We start from the raw sequence: 21,328 nt of genomic DNA on the forward strand, positions 1-21,328 counted from the left end.
GAAAGCACATTTTAATGAAACCACAACGAATGGACCAAAACTAATTGAGGAGAGACAGAATTTAGAGTATTTTTAAATGGAGGCCAACATCCCAGTTTAAGACTTCAGCGTCAGTGTGGAAAATGATAGCGAACAAAGAACAAATAAGATGCGGGAATGGTTTACAGACAAACCGAGAGGCGATTTCCACTTAATTTAGCATCTTAACAAGTTGTTCGCTTAGTTTAGGGTTAACAGTCTGATCAACAGCCACTGAAAGAAACTGGAAAACCTCCGATTAGCTGATCACACAAAGAATTCTACATGTGATGGTCTGTTGACAGTAGATGGGAAACTGACTCAGTGTAACCAACAGCACACAGAGAGACAAATGAGCCTTACATTATTGTGGTTTTTGTGTTTCAGTTCTGGGCCAGAAAATTTGCTTTTATCACCATATGATCCTCCGCAGCATTCCTGTGGTCAGCGTTTGATTTTCACAGAATGCCTCTCAATGTTAGAGCTCCGCTTTGAATCTTGATTTATTCACTTATTGATTAATTTATTGCCAGATGCATGAAGCAAAGCAAAAATATTAAACTGCTGCATCATTTAAAAGGTTTTTCCTTTTACTGTTTTATAGTTTAGAGAATGTATCCCCCCCAGGATTCCATTTGTTTAGTTTTGGTCAGAGATTAGTTGGCATTTGCCCTCATTTTCCTCTTCAAATGAAGCCACAACAGAACAAATCGCATTTGGAAAGACTGTGTCTTGTTATACAAGGGTCTAAATTTAGAAGAGAGAAGAATTTTGCCAGTGCAAACTTCCAAAATAAATGTCTAATTGGATTAGGCAACTCCTCTGTCACAACAATGAAAGACAGGCAAGCCCATATGGCTTTTTGTGTCAACACAGATAGTGACACGATAATATTTCTATTGCAATTAAATTTGTACGCCAAAATATTTTCATTCTGTTAAAATTATAACATCTGTGTAAGGGTAAATATTAACTTTTTCTCTCAGACCAGTAAAATTATATAAAACTGACATATTCTCTGAGATCGTGCACGTCAAAGAGAACAATAATAATATCAAAAAAGTAAAACTTTTCGTTATGCACCAATTTTTGACCAATGGAATAAGATGCACAGATGCTTTCAGAACTCATAAGTGTTGGTACAGTGCTGAAGACCCATGCTTATGTACTGCTTCCTAGAATATATTTCTAAATGCTCAGAGGTATTTAACATATCTAGATGACAATGGGAATCAATGAAACTCATAATTTAAGGTCTATTATTTACAAAAAAAAGCAAAAAAAGTACAATTTCTGTCCCATTTGCTGCATGCATATCACCTAATAAGAGTAAGAAATACAGTAAGACTTTCAAATCGAGCTTTAAATGGCACTCACACAGCCATAATTAAAGATATAAATGATTATATATGACACCATATAAATAAACCCTAATTAAATACAACTGGTATTCTTTGGTATTGCAATAATCAGTTGATGTAGCGGTTAGAAAAATGCACACAAGCACATTAAATATGGTAGACTAAAATGCTTATTTGAGATATATCTATATATATATATAGCTGCCTTTCAGCTTTCCGTTTCAGGTTAAGTAGAGCTAATAGGGCAAAGATCATATTAAACCCCAATGAGTCATTCGCCTGAAGTGCGGCCTTGAATGGATGTTGCATTGCATTAAGTCAAAATTCATGAGTCAACCATCATACTGAAATATACAGTTGGTCGACCAGCTTAATCAACCCCTTCCCCCCACACCCTTCTGCCATCATCATCAACCAAACTACCCAAAAAGCTGTGTTTACTACAATTTCCTGCTGAGATGGGCATTAATCCCAGCCTGCCATACTCAATCCTCTTCCACCTACATCACCCTAACCCTTCAGTTTTTGAGCATTAGCCTTGACATCCTGACCCTCAGTCCCATCAGCCCCACAAAATCTGTTAAAGACCAAAAGTGCTCTAAAAAAAATCCTTAAAAAAAAAGATTTAAATAAATATATTATAAAATATTTAAATAACAAACAGTGTAATCTCACTCTCCTCTAGAGCGAGAGCCAGACATTAAATCAAGCCAATACCACTTTACACCCAGACAGAGTAAAGCAACACTCACCAACCAGATTACCCCCACTAAGCCAAAGAGTTTTGGCCGGCTGTACACCAGGAGACCCCCAGCCCACTTAGCCTTGCACGTGTGTGTACGAGTGTGTAAAATATGTATATCAAATGTGTGAGGGTGAGATAAAGAGCGAGATGGAGAAGAGCGGTAACCTGGGGATTAAATATTCTTAGCGGGAGGTTATTTCTGGAGGACAAAACAGACCGGAGCTGAATGCAGACACACACTCGGTTTAATAGACATGCACGCACACACGCACACCCTCGCTCACCATGCCAGGGGACTGTGGTTTGCTTGGGTTGGCTCTGGGTAGTCTCAGCCCACCCCTGCACGCGCTCCTGTCTCGTAGACTCATACACACACAGTCAAAGTGAAATTAAAATGTGTGCCTTCGGTGTTCTGCATACTAAACACCGTTAAGAGGTAAAGTGGGTGAGCGAGATAATATATTAGGTTTGTTGCATTACATGCATAAATTGCCTTAACTGGATGGGGGGGGGGGAAGGCGCTGGAAGTTGAGGCGTAGCACACTTCCTTCCACCCACAAACGACGCTCTAAACAAGTGCAGGATGCACGTCTTGGAGTATATTCTGTTGACCTGTATTTCATCATTTCATCTTAATTAATAACAACCACACAAAGACTATGGAATTCTTTTTCTTCTTCTTTTACATCAACCTAACCCACTATCCTTTCCTATTAGTCAGCTGGCGTCATGTGCTAGGAAGACACCATGTATCAGATTTACTGGAAAAACCTACAAGGGTGGGTGAGACGAATGTGATTAACATACAAAGGAACAAGACAATAATACAAAAAAATGACATAAAAAAAAAAAAAAAAAAAAAAAAAAAAAAAGCTCATCACTACAGGTGGCCTCTTCTGAGTCATAAAAACATCTTTCAATGCAAAACAAACACTCTTTTGTTTCACAGAACATTAGACTTAACAGTGCAATGATGTGGTACACAAAAGGCTTTTTTAAAACACAACACATCTGTATCTTGGTTTGCACTACGATGGGTCTATCTGACAGCCTTGAAACCTGAAACTTTGGCTTCTTCCACTGACTTTGCATACGCTTGCATCAAGTCTGGCTGTTCTCCTGATTCCTTCTGATCATACAGTGGGACAACTATGCTGACTCTAAACATGCAAACCATCTCTTTCACCATAAATAAAATATAGCAAAACTTCTGTAAATCTTTATTTGATCATCTCCCTTTTTCCTTCTGCTTTCATATCTGCGCCTGCTGACTCTCACAAGACAGCACAGCAATAGTTACAGAAAGACCACACCTCAGCTCGGGTCACTGCATTGTGTTCAATAATTCAGCGCATCTGTTCCTTTTTAGGACTGTTTTGCATTCATCTCAAGTTAAATCTGGTGGGTTGGAAAACCAAAAAGTACAGTCCACTAATCACAGGGTTGCTGGTTCAATTCCCACCTACTAAGTGCAACACTGGCAAAGACGCTAACCCCAAAAGTCCAACCTAATCTGTTGGCTCACTAACACATGTGGCCTGTATCTGTGAGCATTACTGTAAAAACAAATGTCTGGATACGTGTGATTAGACATTTGATGTTCCAGTCACAGTTTCATACATACAGTAATGTGCAAAATTCTTGAGCCAACCCAGTTTTCTTCACATATTTCTTCCAATGAGCCAGACTGGCTTGTGATCTTTTAAGTATTCTTAAGCAATAGTTCTTCAGGCTTTCTGGAGACCTTTTAAAGTTGTTTTTTTTTACTGATTTTCTGAGTTTAAGCCACTTAAACACTGACCTATTCAAGCATCAAAAAGGCACCTAACTCAAAGTATGAGTTCCACTTTCTTAATAGCAGTCTCTCCAAAAAAATACAAAAAACACATCATTGTTTCCGTTTCTTTAGCTGCATCTATGAAAAACCTCAAAGTAAACATAGTTTGACAGGCATAAAAATAGGATTTTTGTACCAACAAGTCTTAAGGGCTTGAAAAAGAAGGTGACCGACTTTTCTTGTTTTCCACCAACTTGAACAACTCAAGTTGCTTTCTTTTTCAAGCTCTTTTGACTAATATCATGACTTGGATGACTGAGAGCCAGAACACAGACATATGCACCAGTGAGGTGATCTCCAAAGGGCTATTAGCTGAAAACTTGCACATCAACAGTATTAAAGCAGTGTGAGATCATCTTGACAAATAACAGAAAAAACATAGCAGCCAATATCCAGAGAAGAGCTTTAAATGTCTTTCAAGCAGTCTGGAAAACTATTCCTGAAAGCTGCTTAAAGAAATTACAACAAAGCTTATCTAAGAGAGTTGGGCTGTGTTTAAGAATAAAGGTAGACATATCAAATATTGACTTTCAAGCAGGTTAGAACTATACAAACTCTGTTTTTGTCTTATATACTGTATTTTCATGTATTTTTACTACTATAGATTCTAGTATGTGTTTTTTAAGACTGCCAGTAGTCATGGCATTACAGAAGTCTCCCGTGTTTGCATCAGACTGATGCCCAGTGTGATTACTTCAGCACAGTGGGGGTTTGCTCATGTCTAGTTTTTATAAAAATAACACAGGTTCTGGCAAAAATGGCACCATAAAGCCGGGCCAAGAAAGCAGACATTGCTGTTGTGGTACAAAATGAAACAATGGGAGTGATGGAGACACTTAAAGGCTCCTGCACCTCATTTAAAACGCACTCCTTCACTCATCCGCCACGCCATTTCACAATGTCTCAACACAAAACAGGGTAACTACACAGAGGGAAAGAGTAAGAGACGATGGAGGAAGGAAGAAGGCGAATAGTCATTTCCATGTCAGGCTGATGAAAGGAAATGAGGAAGGACATGAGGATGAGAAAAAGAAGAGGATGACGAAGGATGGGATTAATATATTTACAATACAATGATCAAAAACTTTCACCTTAAAAAAAAAAAAAAAAAAAAAAAAAAAAGGTAACGCAGGAGAAAGAAGATTGGAAAGCAGAAAGAAGAAATCATTGTTTTGGAAGGTCTTCCTTAAACGTTAGATTCATTTTTCATTAATCATTTCTTCTCTTAGCAGATTAAGCTGAAATTAAGAGCATTTTTAAAGGTGGCAAGCTGGATGTTGACATGACACAGGTTACTCGCGGCCTGTTTTAACACTACATTTAAATTCTTTATCAAAACCAAAAATGTGTGACAAGAGAGAGCTGATAAATCTCACTCTGGTAAAAGAAGCCACAAGGGGAAGGAAGGGTGTGATTTCAGCGCTAGTAAGGAAGTCACCGAGGATACAAAGTTGAAGAGTTTGAATTCTGAATTCGCCATTCCATAAAAATAGGCCAAAATGAAATATCAGCCTTTCGGAGAAGTGCAGTCATACATCATAAGCATAAAACCTAGTGAAATGTGAAACAGACAGAAGTTAGGTTAAAACAATAAGAGCTCAGGAGGAGAAATCCCACAAGTTTTAGGGTCTCCCCTCAAAGAGTTTTGGAAAGACAATCTTCACTAATTCAACAGTTATCTTATCTTGGCATGCCCCCCTCAAGGCTTTCTGTCATCTTCTAGATCACTTAGAGTATCTGCAGTAGAGATGTCTTTTTACAGCTTCAGACACATGCCCCAGCTTGCCACATTCATACTGGAATGACAGGAATAACAGAGAGGAGGAGACACAGTTTCACCAATGCTTTCTGAGGCTGTGTTGCATTGTGATATATTAAAACCATTTTTGTGGAAAAGATTCACTTCTCAGTTTTAGTAAGATGTGGCCACGAAATGAAAAAATCAGTCGGATTTACACCTCGTTCAGCAAGTAATACTTTAGCAACTATTAAAATACAACCACTGATCTCAAATTACGGCGGCAGCTGGATACCAAACTCCCTGCAAAAAGGCTTTCAACCGAAACTCGATTAACCTGAAAAAGACTCCACATTACACACGAGAAAGAGGAAGCGTTCTCTCCTGTATGAAAGGCAGCATCTGCACTTCTGGACACGGCAACCACCTGCTTTAACCTCACAACCTCCGGACTCACAGTTCCCTGGAAAGAGAGGACAGAGTCCAACCACACTCCAGCTGAGACATGCAACAAAGGCTCCTCTCTCCTTTTGTTCTGACTCATTTCAAGGGCTTTGATGTGAAGGAAAAATAGACGGTTTTATTAACAACATGTGTCAGCAAGAGAAGGCGTGTGTGTTGATGCATTTGTGCATTTATCTCATTTAAGCCACATCTGTCTTCTTGCTTCTGCAAGTGTTCCCAGACAGATCTTAATATGTCAGAGGGTTAAAAAAAAAAAAAAAAAAAAAAAAAAAAATGCTGAATATGCAAGTCTGGGCATCGGCTACAGAGGCCTGAGGTTCCTCTTTGAAAGGTGTATCAACTGTGAGCAACACCTTTTCTCCACCGCAGGCTGAGTTTAAAGGACATTATCACAGACATGGTGAATTTGGATATGACGGTTCAGCGCTCCAGGCTAAGAAATAAAAACCTTAAACTGCAAATTGACTTTAAAGAGGTTTGCTGGGGGTAAATAAATCCTCACTAAATTCCACCATGTTACATTCCTTTAGGGTCGCAGATACCCATTACTATTACTCCATAACTTAAGTATCTGGGAATTACTGCACTGAAGCACATTTTCCAACCTAACCTTCACACGTGACACTTTATAGAGAGCCAGACCCAGCACACTCGCACGGATGACATTTCTAAGGTGTTTCTTTATTAAAATTCTCAGTAAAGTCTTCAGACTTGTAGCCAGTGGTATGTTAACATTTTTGCAGGGTGCAAATTGACTATAAAAATCCTGGTTCAACATGAATCCTTTCGCTAAATGTGCAACATCACTCAGAAAGGTGGGTTGTCAGGTACAGCCATTCACCAACATCACCTTCGATAGTTGCAATTAAACAATTTGCTCCCGTAACCTCTTGCAGTAAAAGTAAATTTTTAAACAGCTGTGAAAAATGCAGCTGTCTCTTTTATGACCGAACAGCAGCAATCAGTTATCCGAGTACAGAAAGTAAAAGAGCATTCCTGAGAGTTCAGCTTCCCTTCTCACTTCCTGCTCGATTCCGGGTGTTTTATGATCTTTAGAGTACACCAATGTGAAAACGTGAATGTAGAGCCGGTTAAATGTACTCGCCACACATCACGTTTACCCTTTAAGCAGCATTTTTCTTAAAGTTGATAGATCCCTTACTGCCTTTAAGGGAGAAAAAGGCAGACTGCTACTACACCTGCAGAAGCATAAAGAAACTGAAGCCAAATTCAAGAACGTTCTATAATCAAGTTGGTTTTTATTGGATTGCAAGTGACAGTTTTCCACTAATGGCAGCTGGATTCATTTGCTTTACGCAGAGAAACGAGTCTTAAGGTTAATGAACATATCGCTTTCACTTGTTAAAATGGCATTTCCTCCATGCAGCTGTAAAGATCCAAAGTATAGTCAGGAGTCAGCAAAAAGTTGTAAGTGCTCTACACTTGTAACCCACCATGTACTTTCGTGTACACCATGAAAGTATACCACATGATTCAGCAGCTTATAAACCACCAGCAGCAGCTACTGTTTATGACTTTCACGAGTCTCTCAAAAGGTTGAGTCTCACTCTTTTTTTAAAACATCACTTAAAGTTTGAGATGCATAAATAAATTTTCTCAATCTGGTTGAGATTTGGACTTTGGGACAACGTATCACCTTGATTCTTTTCTTTGTCAGCTGTTTTGTTGGGATCATTGTCCAGTTTTGGCAACGCTTTAGCTATCTGACAGTCTTACATACACAGGAGTTCATGGTTGACTCATTGTCAGGGTCCAGGTCCTGTGGCTGTAAAACAAACCTAAATCATCACCGTCCCACCACCGTGATTAAAACCCCTCATACAAGCCCTTTTTAAATGACCAGAACACCTTTACTGTTTGTGCAAGAAAGAAAATTCAAAAGGTTTTGGAAAGAAGAGAAGATGAGCTTCAGGGGATTACAAACAGTGTAACCAACTCATTTAGCAGAGTAACAATAGGTTGTACAACTTGGTTTTAAGTGTATTTCAGTCAAAGTATGTTGCAAAAAGGGAGAAAAAAAGAAGAACTTATACAGTATTTCGCAGCAATGGTTAGGTTAAAGTAGTGCAAGATGCCTTTAAATTATTTCAGTAGTTCCCGTAAACAAAACAGCAACTTTGTGGCTAAGCAGATAGGGAGCCTCTATCATTGACACACATGACTTCATGCATATGCAAACGCTCACCACATGCATCGGTTCCGCAATTAACTCACTGTACGTGTCAGAGAATGATGTATGGGTTGTGAGGAGTGCAAGAGTTGTAAATTTAAAAAAAGCTTACATTTATGTGCAAATCCCACTTCCTCTTTACAGTTTCATGAACGATCAACTATAATTAATTCATGATGGGTTTTGTGCATTTCTAACCATGGCATGAGAGCAACAAACGAACTTGTTGCTTTGCAGTTCCTTTTTCAGTTCCTTGAGTGACTTCTCTTTGCATCTCTACATTGTGACTATAAATTCTTACTGAATCATTTTAGGTTTAACAGGGCAAGGAACAGATAACGAAAAAGAGAAACGGCATTTTTATTTTTATGCATGCTTCACACCTCGTGAAGACTGCCTCTACATTAATATATGGTCAAATGTGTGAATTTGCGAATAGACGCAACCACAGAGACAAAAGGAAATATGTCATCCTGGTCTGTATGCATCTATTGAGCCTACACTGGACGTGGAAGATGAACCAAAAACAAAAAGTCAGAATTATCACAACACACAAGTACTCACTACATCGAGGGGTTGAGTTACTGTATTGCTGCCAAGCAATGTAACTGAATAACCATAAGCTAAAATATTTACAAGCCTTCGTCCAGCTTGAATACTGGACAAGTATTCGGATTCTAATTGATTCTGAATCCAATACTCCACGTCAAAGTTTCAATTAATCAGATGACAGGGCAGCAGTAGTAACGCCAATTTAAAACTGATATAGATAAACAAGCCATTTCTGCTTCAAATCGCTTGTCTTTGTCACGATTGCGGGGCGATCGTGGCTCAAGAGTTGGGAGTTCGCCCTGTAATCGGAAGGTTGCCGGTTTGAGCCCCGGTTTGGACAGTCTCGGTCGTTGTGTCCTTGGGCAAGACACTTCACCCGTTGCCTACTGGTGGTGGTCAGAGGGCCCGGTGGCGCCAGTGTTTGGCAGCCTCACCTCTGTCAGTGCGCCCCAGGGCAGCTGTGGCTACAATGTAGCTTGCCATCACCTGTGTGTGAATGGGTGGATGACTGGATGTGTAAAGCGCTTTGGGGTCCTTAGGGACTAGTAAAGCACTATACAAATACAGGCCATTTACCATTTTACATTTAAATGACCTGATACGACCCTACTAGATTTTTAATGAGGATATTTATTATACTGCAACATGAATGCTTCTCCAAAAGTTGATTCTGTTCATCTGGTTGTAGCGTTTTCAGTGGGAGAAACGTTTCGTCACTCATCCAAGTGACTTCTTCAGTCTCAGCTGACTGCAGGTTTCCCCAATCTTATAAACAGCACATTTGCATAATGACTGAAACCAGCCCACTGAAGGAAAAATGGACTGGGAGGTCAGTTCCTTCATCATGATTATGCAAATTCTCATGACCGTTGATCAACAACCACTGATCAATTCCTTCAGTGGGCTGCAGTCATTATGCAAATGTACTGTTTATAAACAGGGGTGTCAAACTCAAATACACAGTGGGCCAAAATTCAAAACTGGAACAAAGTTGCGGGCTAACATTAATATTTATTGAAAGAAAAAAAAAAAAAAAAAAAAATCTTCCTCCAGATATAAGAATGAATTCTTTTCTTATGGACTCAAACAAGTTTTGCTGAAAAACTGAATATGGAACAAGCAAAGCTTAATACTAAACAATACTGTATATATATTAGCTGTATAATACCAGTAGGCCAGCTCTAATAGTAATTTGGTATGGCTTTGCGGGCCAAAGTTTGACACCTATGGTTTATAAGATTGGGGAAACCTGCAGTCAGCTGAGACTGAATAAGTCACTTGGATGAGTGACGAAACGTTTCTCCCACTGAAAACGCTACATCCAGATGAACAGAATCAACCTTTGGAGATTTACTTACCTGGATGATTGAGAATGCATCAAGCCGTTTTAAACATGAATGTTTATGACAAACACAGAGTCTACTGATGTCTTTACTTTGAGCAAACTCTAGAGTTCAATGCTAATGTGCAATAAATACACAATGTGAGATGGATATCTTTTCGTGCGCATTAAAACATATCCATCACAAATTACTGACCACAATTATTGCTTCACAATTATGAAGCAATGACCGCTGGTCTGACAAAAAGATAGAGATTATGAAATCCTTTTTGCCTTACATACATCATACCTACTAGACATTTTTTTTTAATTTACACAACCTTTAAATTTCTTCTTGTGTGTACAAATGTGTATGCATGTGTGTGTCTCAGACTGTCTCCAGCGTCAATGCAAGACAACAATAGCAAAATAGCAGGGCTGTGTCGTGCCCTAATTTCCTTTTCATCCATGCTACGTCACAGATAGAGGAAGACCCCCAGCCCCCACTGTGCTGTGCTACAGTGGAAACACACACACACACACACACACACGTTTACTGTATGCATACAAATCTTCTGCAAGCAGAAATGTGCCTCTAATAGGAAACACACACGATGTACAGGGTGCACAGTTAGAATATAACTGCACGCATGCACACGTAACTGCATCATCTTTGTTCTTATGCGACATATGCAGAGGAGTGAAACGCCTCTCTTTTCTGTCTCCATTTTTTACTCTTTTTCACACATTTCTTTTTCTACTCTTTTGTTTCACCAAGCCAGAGGCTCCTCTATAGACACTTTTGAAAGAAAAAAAAAAAAAAAGGTCATGTTAGCTTTTAAACAGTGTGAAACACAACCGCACCCCCCACCTCCTTTCCTCCTTACGTACTGGTTCTTTCATTTGCCTCCCAGCACAAACTCTTCTTTTGCTCTGGATGTTAAAAAGAAGAAGAAAGAAAGAAAGGTTCAGTCGTGCCATAATTGAGAATTAGTTATGGTGTGGTGTGCACTTGTGTGTGCGTATAACCCTCATCCATCAGAATAGTTGACAGCTGAACTACTGAATAACCGCCATTACCCCTGTTGTTACTAACCAAAAACACAGTGGGTGGCTACGGAAAAAAGAAAGAAGGTAATGTGAGAAGAAGAATGAAGCCTTTTCCACTCACAGATTTTACCTTTAAGAACAGCTCGCTTTACAGCGCAATTGCATGTTTACACTTAAACACACCAAGCCAGCGCGATGGCACCAAAGTGTGTGATTTTACATAGTGTGCCGGTGTTAAAGAACCAGAGGGGTGTGGCACCAAATGCAACAGCATCACAGTGGGAGCTGAATTGGCTCTGTCACTACACAGACTGCTGGCTAAAAGGCTTTTTATACAGAACAGCCACATGGAGTAGAAGCATAATATTCCCGCCATTAACAGCTTCAGGGAACTCCTGCTTCTTCTTCTTCTTCTTCTCTTCTGGGACATTTACACATTCACTTAGCCAGCAGCCTATTTGTGAGGTTGCCAATGACAGTTAAAGGTCAATTTGAAGTCAGAGTAAATGCTTGAAAAGAAAGCCATTATCAAGATGGCCCTAATGGGTGGAAAGCCTGTTTTTAAACCAGTAACAGACAGCATGCAGCTAAGCACACATGCCTGAACAATATGCTTGTGATTTTAGTTAGCCTTTAATATATGCACACACTATATTTTTGCAGCCAGGAAGCATTACAGGTTTACTACAACATGTCCGTGTAGCTGTAATTCTTAGGGAGTAAATTTACTTTAATAAAATTTAGCCATCAACTATTTCTTCTACAGACCCAGCTCTGGCATTGTTTTACTGGCTAAACCTGGTCTGCACATTATAACAATCACAGTTAAAATACTGTGGTCATCAAAAATTTTACTATTCAGCCATTTGTGTCCAAACTACAACAGAGACAGGGGTCCTTGTAAAGCCATAGCTACACCAACTTATGCAGATGCCTGAACTTTCCTTAGACTCCAACAAAATTTTAAAATTCTCAGTTACTTAGTGATTGAAAATCACATGAAAATCAAACACGATTCACTTCTTTGTCCCTCATCTCTGGGTTGTAAAGGAGCACAGTTTGTCCTCCTGGCATCTTTATCGTCCATCTGGTAGCAACATCTCATCAAAAGTGTAAACCCAACTAAACAACATGTATATTACACACAGACCTCATACTTAAAGAATGCACTATGTCCATATTCTCAACATGTGCAACCTGGCATGCATGGTTAAGGAACATTATCTGTATGGATGTTATGCTGTCCTTTTCTGCACATCCACGCCTGCACGACAGTCTGATTTTAACATATCATATTCATAAACCATCAGACTAAAACAGTTCTATACACACTGAGTAGTCACCAGAAAATATCCTAAGAGCGTTGAGCTTTTTGTTGGGGGGCTTGCTGTTATAATACATCAGCAAGCTGCTTTCTACTCAATTCACAAAAAACTGTGGGTGTTATAATTTGTCTTATTATATACAGTAACCACATACATAATGTGTGGCCTTACAGGATGGCTATCGATCAGTAGGTAGAGTAGGTCATCTACTGAATGCAAGGTTGGTGGTTCAGTGGCTGATTGGCTGCTCCATTCTTCATGCTTCATCCTTCGGCAAGATACCACAAGTAACTCTCTGATGTGTGAATGGGTGAATAAGGCATGTTGTATAAAACGTTTTGAGTGCTCAAGTAAAAAAGTACTATATAAGACTCAGTCCATTTACCACTGGAACCAGTATAGGGTTCAAGGGGAGGCTAGAGCATATCCAAGTGAAGGCCTCAGTCACACAGGTCTAGAGACCAGTCGTTGACCTCCTGGTGATCACTGGTCCATAGAGAAAAGTGTTCACAAAAAGAGGTATATGGTGATGTCACTATCAGACTGCTGTGATCGCCTGTAGTTTGCATTGGGCACAATACAAATTCATGCAATTCATCTACAAGCAGTCACCAACTGCTTGTAGAGTGGATGCAGGAAGTGTGAAAACCAGAAACCGAGACTATTTTCTTCCAAAGTAAAAGCCTCATCTTTTCAAGTGTGTTAGTGGCTGTAATAAGGTAGAAGTTAGATTTTGAAGACACACTCTCCATTTCTGGCTAGCAGCACACTTTTTCCAAGTTTCAGTACTGCTTGGCAAGTAAATTGTTTGCTGATGAATCTGTGACATCCACTAAAACAATCTGCTACCAACAAAATCAATCATCAGGAGGTTTTTGGTGTAGCACCCTATTTACACCCAGGTTCACCCAGCGAGAGCCCTCACTCACTCGACACATTTCACTTGTGACCATTGGTGGACAGGGAGTCGTTGACTGATCCCCAGGATTATGTGACTGAGGTCTAACACAGAGAGAAAGTTGGGATAGTACCTAGAAAGGAAAACAACCTATGGGGCTTGGGCCAAAAAAATAAATAAATCAAACCAAAACACACATTAGTGGCTAATCTACAAAGACTATGGCCAGATTGTTTAAAAAATTGTCACAATTGAGCTCCGAGACTCCAAACTGGAATATAATTACAGGCTGAAGCATTGTTTAAATAACTGAAACATAAACAGCAGTTATGACTGTGAAACAGTATTGGGTAAAAGTGGCAATGGTGAATTGTTGGGGTGGTCATGTTAGGTTCAATACAGGTCCTTTGTCTTTAACTGGTTACAATAATTACAGCAGTTTTCTCATTATGTGTCTTAGACAGGTTCCAAAAACAACTAGACCTTTTAGCTTATCACAAGAACCAAGATAAGGCTATTACAAATCAAAACACTTGCATAGTATGTTTTCAATCAATAGTGTTAATACCAGAACTAAATCACTGAGTTATATTTACACATTTAAGATGTGAAACAAAAAATGATCAAGTATCACAACAGATTATAGAAGTCACAACTCTGAATCTTGAGACACACTTTTAGCTGAAAACATTGCAAAAAAATCACATGTTGCTGTCATGCAAGTGTCTGAGCACGCTGCCTCGTTTCCTTCGGAGCTCCAGTGAACGCTTAGCTGGTAATTACGATTTTCTTGGCTGATTGAGCCGTGTCATGTTAGAGGTGGAGTAGAGAGCCAAACATTTCTACAGCCTCAGTAATAACAAGCTAGGTCGACCCTAAAATGACATCTGGCTAACACACGCAATCGCATCAACATCTGCGTGTGCGCACACATGGGCATCTGCTCGTGCGCATGTTCATCTCACGTCCCACGTTTGTGCACGCTTCAAAACTACTTATTCAAGTGAGGGTTTGTGGCTGTCAGAGTCTATACTAAAACACAGTTTGTGTGCGTTTGCATGTGTACAGGCTTTGGTCTGAATGTGTCTACATCTGTAATTGCTACACAAGCCAGTCTGTTACCCTCAAACAGGATGGAGCTGCTGTTAATTTGCAACAGTGGCGATGGCACCTCTGCAAGCTACATTCGTTTTTTGGTAAATAATATGATGACTATGTGATGAGCAATTACATATCAAATGTGGAGAATGTAAAAATGAAAAACAATTTGGGAAGAATAATAAAAAATAAATGCAGAAAAAATAAAGACATTGTCATTCCAGTCCAGTGTTAAGCTTTGCTGTTTTGTTCTGCTCTACCTCTACTTCATTAATGTGGAAGTTTATTGACTAGGGCAAAAAAGAAAATACAGTAAAATCCCCCCCACTTCGTTTATATGTTTGGGGGAATTAAGCCAGTTCTTACAGGAAATGCTTGACAAGGCTTCAAATATGAATGTTGCTGGAAAAGAAGGTATAAAGTCTAAACATGAGTATATCTGGAGCAGAGGAAGGTATATAAAACCGCCACAGTTTCTGTTTGGTCACCCAAAATAGCATCACCAACATTGTGTCTGGCCAAAAGTGAGATATGGTCATAAGCACACTTTTAGTTTGCAAGAAGTCAGAAAGTCCTTTCTACAGGCCTCACAACGTGCCAGTCAGATTGACCTTTTGACATGGAGGATATCGTGGGCATGGTGGCGTACAAATGGACTGTGCAGAAAGGGGATTTCAGGATATAGCAGGCAAAACAGTTTTGCTTCACTGTAACTGCTGTCAAAGTTAAAAGAAACAGAACCTTGACAAAAACATTAAAGAAACTCCTCTGACCCACATGTTTAACTCACCAGTCTCATCACATGACGAACTCTACTCAACTGAAAATCAAAAAGTGACAGGAACAGGCATATTTTACAGTAAGCCCAAGGTTAAAACTGTCATAATAAAAACACAAGTGAAAGCGGTCAGGCTACCCCAGGCAAACAGCAGCAAACTGTAACCAGCTAAACCTTAGGGGCTTCCCGGGACAGTCATACATCCCCCTCACTGTTTACAGAAAAGCCGAGGAGGTGGAGGTGTGTGTGCGCAGACAGTTACTTATGTAACTGCAAAGAGGACTCTGACATGCTGTTAGATATTACAGACCTGTTGCAACGGATTCAAAAGCACATGACGCAGCACAGCGCAGGTATACAAAGATTAACTCAAAAAATTTGCTGACTTGCTCTTTATTTGCCAGCACCCTGCTACAATGGCACAGAACACGCAACAACATCTCCCTCTCTCATCCCGGCCTTAGTGAATCAGGTCACGCCGTCTGATTTCTGGATCCCACATTGGACAAAAGCAGAATTGTCTTCGTAGCCACACATCAGCTGACCAGCGCTTTGTCGTGAAAGAGAATTGGGCTAGTTTGCTGTTAAAAAGGTATATTTAGCAGAGTGGAACATCTGCCCTTTGCAGGTTCTGTCCTATCTGAACAGTGTAAATAATAAACTACTTTGAACAAGCATGTTCAAGCTTCATCCCTGTTTGTGGTTTGCTGACTGCAAGGATCACTCTGTGCTGCAACAGCGAGGCCAAGTAATCCAAACAATTTACCTAACAGAGCAAGAAGGTCCATCATGATGTCTTTTGTGGTGTTAAGTTGTAGCCAAGAATTTTTGACAATTTATCAATGACCAACTTCAGAGACTGGTTCAACTCGGCTCACGACAACAAACGGGCAATGGATATACTGTTTGTGCACTCTGGCCCTCTCTTTAATGAGCAATGAGGATCTTCCCCATGGAAGACACGTTGGACAAACATGCCATCTTCCTGCTGCATCAACAGTTCTTCAGCAACATCTCCCAGGAGGAAACAGACCTCTGTTTCAGTCTCCAAGTGACACAACTTCCAATTTGGTCATGCACAAAAGCAGCCGTAGCATGCCTGAGTTCCTCTTAACTGGTAATTCAATAACTAGGGTTCATTCCCCAGAGGAATTTGGAAGACTTTTTCCAGTGCCATCATAACAGATTTTGTTAAACACATTACTACTGGTCATCTTAGCATCGGCACACCACTGAATATGTTGTTGAATACAATAATCTATTAAGCTTTAGCCAAAGAGATGATTTCACATATGGTTAAACCAAATTTCGGAGTCACTTTCAAAGTACTTAACTCATCTCTGTGGTATTATCCAGTTCTAGAGTGCCAGTCATAGTTTCATTCATTCTTGCATGACATTCTATTATTTCTAGAAACCAGAATCATGGTCAAATACTGCCTGTATTATGAAAATTGTTAATGCTCAACAGTTTAATTTCCCATCACACAATCAAATTCAAATGAAATTACAGTTAACTTTGTCATCATACCGCTGCAGCAGCAACATTGGTAAAGGTTTGACCTCCAAACTACGACTTTTATCAGTTCATTAGACAAAACAGAAACGGAGAGTAGACGTGTAGTGGCATCAACCTTGGCAAATTCGAATTTGGATGCCTTGCTCTTGTGCTCAACGACTTAATAAAGAATATATATATATTTGTATTTTATCGACAACCAAAACATCTGACAGAACTTTTGAGAACTAATTTTTATTGCCATGTGTAGATGTGATAGGCTAAACTTGATTGGGAGCTAAATATCCATGAAAATTTCAAAAACATACCCCCAAAAGCTTTTGATTTACTGGACGCTTTTGAACTCAACCATCTCGCGCCATCAAGCAGGTTTTTTTGTGTCTTCTCTCTCTTGTAGTTCATGCTTTTTCCTTCCCGCTGTCCCTTTCCTTCCATCTATCTGCAGGGATCTCTGGCTCCAGGTAACCAAGCTACTCTGTGTTTATTGTTTGTTGTTGCTCATTACTTTTCTTTCTTTTCTTTCCCCACACCTCAAACAGTCCTGGCTGTCTCCACATTGCTGTCATGCATAACAGCAGCAGAGAACACTGGCTTTTCTCTGTAATGCTTCAAGGTCTTAATCTTACTTTGCTCTAACACCGTTTTCACACAAAAGCAATATGACTTATTTCAAAGCACTTTAATAATAATGGATTGCATTTTATATAGCGCTTTTCGGGGCCCTCAAAGCGCTGTACAATTCCACTATTCATTCACTCTCCCATTCACACACTGGTGGAGGCAAGCTACAGTTGTAGCCACAGCTGCCCTGGGGCAGACTGACAGAAGAGAAGCTGCCATATCGTGCCATCGGCCCCTCTGGCCATCACCAGTAGGCAGCAGGTGAAGTGTCTTGCCCAAGGACACAACGACCGAGACTGTCCGAGCCGGGGCTCGAACTGGCAACCTTCCGGTTACAAGACGAACTGCCAACTCTTTGAGCCACGATCGCCCACGATCACTTTGAACATGATTTTGTTGATAAATTATTATCTTTATTATTATTATTATTATTATCATCATCATCATCATCATCATCATCATCAGTAGTAGTAGTAGTAGTAGTAGTAGTATTACAGAACAATTTTAGCACTGTATCCTCCTGAGAACCGAGGAAAAAAGAATCTTCCCATTAAACGTTTTTTTCTTTGGATCTAAAAGAGGTAACCCAAATACAGGAGATATCAATGGAAAGCCCAGGAGGTCCTCTATGTAGTACATCAGGACTTAATATGGTACCTGAAATAAGTCAAAAGATATAGACTAAAAACAAATGTCCATTACAGAGAACATGCATTAAACAGTGCTTTTGCACCAACAAGGGGATTCCCAAAGAGCTACTGGGAAACTGGTATAACACAGCACGTTGTTTAATGTGTCCTTAAAAAGAATTGAGGAAACAAGCGGAGGACAAAAGAAGAAGCGGCAGGTCTAAATATATACACACACATCTATAGCAGATGAACAGCATCTGAAAAATCGTGTCTTACGAACCAGTGGTCTTTGATTTATTTTCCTATCAATCATAGATTTGGTCTCCCCAGAGTCCTCACCTCAGTGTGGGATCATCTCAACAGTGAAGAGAGCAAAATTCAGCCAACATCCACAGACGAGCTTTGAATGTCCTTCAAGATGCTTGGAGAACTATTCATGAAGATGACTGAGGTAACATGAAATGTTACCTAAGAGAGTTCCGGCTGTGTTAAAGAATTAAAGTTGATCTTACCTGACATCGACCGTCATGCTCATTACAATTGTAAAAACTCTGTTTTTGCCTTGGACACTGGATTTCCATGCATCTTTGCACATGTTTCAATGAAATCTCTGCACCCATTTCTCATTTTCTTAGGAAGATATAAAGAAATGTGGGGTGGCTCAAGACTGTATGCAAGCAAACTACACTGAGTAAAAACAGCTGCTAACTGTGAATTTTAGTATAGTTGAACCATGACATCACAAATTCTGAATGTGTTCATTTGTTAAAGTTTATGCCAGAATAAGATTTCATGCTGGTCAGTGCAGACATTTGGACCAGCCTCTAGAACATACCACAGTAATACTGACCACCAAATCTTCCCTCCTTACTGCACGTCATTTTGAGCCCTGCCCGTCATGAACTTTACATCAATGCAGACTTAAAAGGCGCAATAAAAAGTTAGACTTGAATAGTACTGACAGGACTATTAAAGACACAGCAAGTCTTTAATGGCACTTGTTTATCTTTGCACATGCTGATGAAAACCGTGTAGGCACAAGAATGAACTTTACACTACCGAAGCAGGAAGTGCTGTCACAGCCTCTGAGGTGCTCGTGACTCCCTACCAAAAGTGAAAGCCTTGGATTTCATATTTTTGCATGGAAAAAACTATTAGTTTAATCTTTTACTAGGGAGGTGGGATTATGCTTAGCCTTAGCTGAACCGTGGTTCACTGAAGTACAGTTATGCATAAAAGTTACACATTAATGTTTTGTTTAAGGTTAGTAGTCATGGTTCACCCAGTGTTATGTGATAGGAGCTGCCCTGATTAGGATGATAAGATTAACATTTGAATGTTGGACATTTGCTATTATTCAAATTCATATCTTCTTGCTTTTGAAGAATAAACATTAGATAAACCTTGCCATTAAATGTATACACTAGCATGCATTTTCCAACCTTCTTTGTCGTACACGTCATGCATTAATGTTTGCTTATTCCTCATCATTTCTCTTGTAAATATGTGTGAGAACCACTGAGCCCATTTCCGTGCATGCATAAACACACTTGGCCTGTAATGCTGATCTAAGTTTGACCTATAGAGAAACAGAAATATTTTACCACCACACCTAAAAGTCATATTCCGTTCAATCCCACTCTGATTTTTATGCCTTTCTACAATAAAAATTTTAATGTAAAATAAAGGCTTTTGTTTTTAGATTAAAAGGACAACGTTTGTAGCATATCACAGCTTCAAATCCCATCAGATGAACAGCAGCAGATATCAATGTAGATGAAACACAGTGCACACCCCCTCTCTCACTGTAAACGCCTCACAATGTAGCTAATGGGAACAAATGTGCTGACAACATGAGAGGACACCATGCACTGATCAGTCAAATTCACCCGCCTAGCCTCTCAGCATGCCTTATCAGAAACACACACACACACACACACACACACACACACACAAAGCAGAGTGTAAGGCTTTCACATGAATCCAATGAAACTGAGACTTTCACACCTGGGGGCTTCTCACCTCTCAATCCTTGTGATTCTATCAAGCCCACATGAACCAGATTTGACTGCTTTCCCCTTTATTTCAATAATTAGGGACATCACATATAACTGTCAACTGCAACCTCCTCACACACATTTTATCAGTCTCACACACTCACGCCCCTTCCAACCTCCACTTACTTTTCAAAGCCTGGATCAGAGCCTTGCTGTCTTTAATCAGCTCTTTGATGAACTTGTTGGTTTTGTCCAGCTCTAGTTCGTGAGACTTGAGTCTCTCCCTGAACTGTGGACTGTCCAGGTAGCAGTCGCTGAATTCCAGGGCAGGTAATCCCATCTTCTGCACCACCACCACCCGGCAAAAGAATAAACGATTGGGACAGCAGGAGGAAAGAGGAACGAGATGATGATGATGATGATGGAGGGAGAAAACCTGTTGTTCTGGTGCTGCTTTTGCTGTTGTAAATGATAGAAAATCCAATTACAACATGAAAACAACAGGGCGGAGATGGATCCGAGAGAAATCCCTACCTACATAACCTCGTTTTTCTTTGCAAAGGAAAACACTCAAGCAGACACACAAGGCAGCAGCAGTAACACAACAAGACATCCAATTAAAATTAAATTTCAAAAGGGGGGAGAAAGACAGAGCTGAATAAGTGTCTGGAAATGGATTTCAAAGAAAAGGTGTCCACTTGCTCAGGTAAGCCGGTGCTGCATTCCTCTCGAACGACTCATTCTGGACCGGACAGACTGAAACAGGGCCGTGGAGGAGGGAGGCAGCAAAAAAACAAAACTCCGCTCGTAAATGCGGTGTCTTCCCTGGGCGGTTTTAAATGCACTGTTTTCTCCCAGCACCGCTCAGCTCAGCGCCGCAGACCGTAATCAACCTACCCCGACAAGGATAATCCACTGATTGACGTCTGTCTAGACCAATGAGATGGCAAGGCACGACGTGGAGGGCAGTTTCGACCGTTTAGGGGCGGATCGAGCGGTGAGCTTCTCCAGAGCAAAGATGGGTTGGATAAAAGAAGGAGGGTCCACTCTGACCAAGTTTCCTGAAACTGCATTGGAAAAGTGAACTCTTAGAATTAGATGGAAAGAGCAGCACCCAGCATATAAACAGTGAAAATATTCGCACATTACTACTTCCTTCATAATTAATTAGTAATTAATACTT

General features: G+C 40.1%; 1 protein-coding gene across 3 annotated transcripts in view; it reads right to left on the bottom strand.

Moving 5' to 3' along the window:
• The window catches only part of LOC120733768 (rho GTPase-activating protein 26-like), an 86,089-nt gene extending 65,028 nt beyond the window's left edge, over positions 1-21,061 (bottom strand). Inside the window, exons 1-2 of one of the 3 annotated variants that reach the window (XM_040032164.1) lie at positions 21,043-21,061; positions 20,332-20,604 (exon numbers count right to left, since the gene is read on the bottom strand). In XM_040032164.1, the coding sequence (XP_039888098.1) occupies positions 20,332-20,485 (154 nt within the window). In that variant the 5' untranslated portion in view covers positions 20,486-20,604; positions 21,043-21,061. The other 2 variants (XM_040032163.1, XM_040032165.1) reach the window with 2 other exon arrangements.
• Positions 21,062-21,328: the final 267 nt, after the last annotated feature.

Source organism: Simochromis diagramma, unplaced genomic scaffold, assembly GCF_900408965.1.
Source record: "Simochromis diagramma unplaced genomic scaffold, fSimDia1.1 OVJJ01000216.1, whole genome shotgun sequence".
Lineage (NCBI taxonomy): Eukaryota > Metazoa > Chordata > Actinopteri > Cichliformes > Cichlidae > Simochromis > Simochromis diagramma.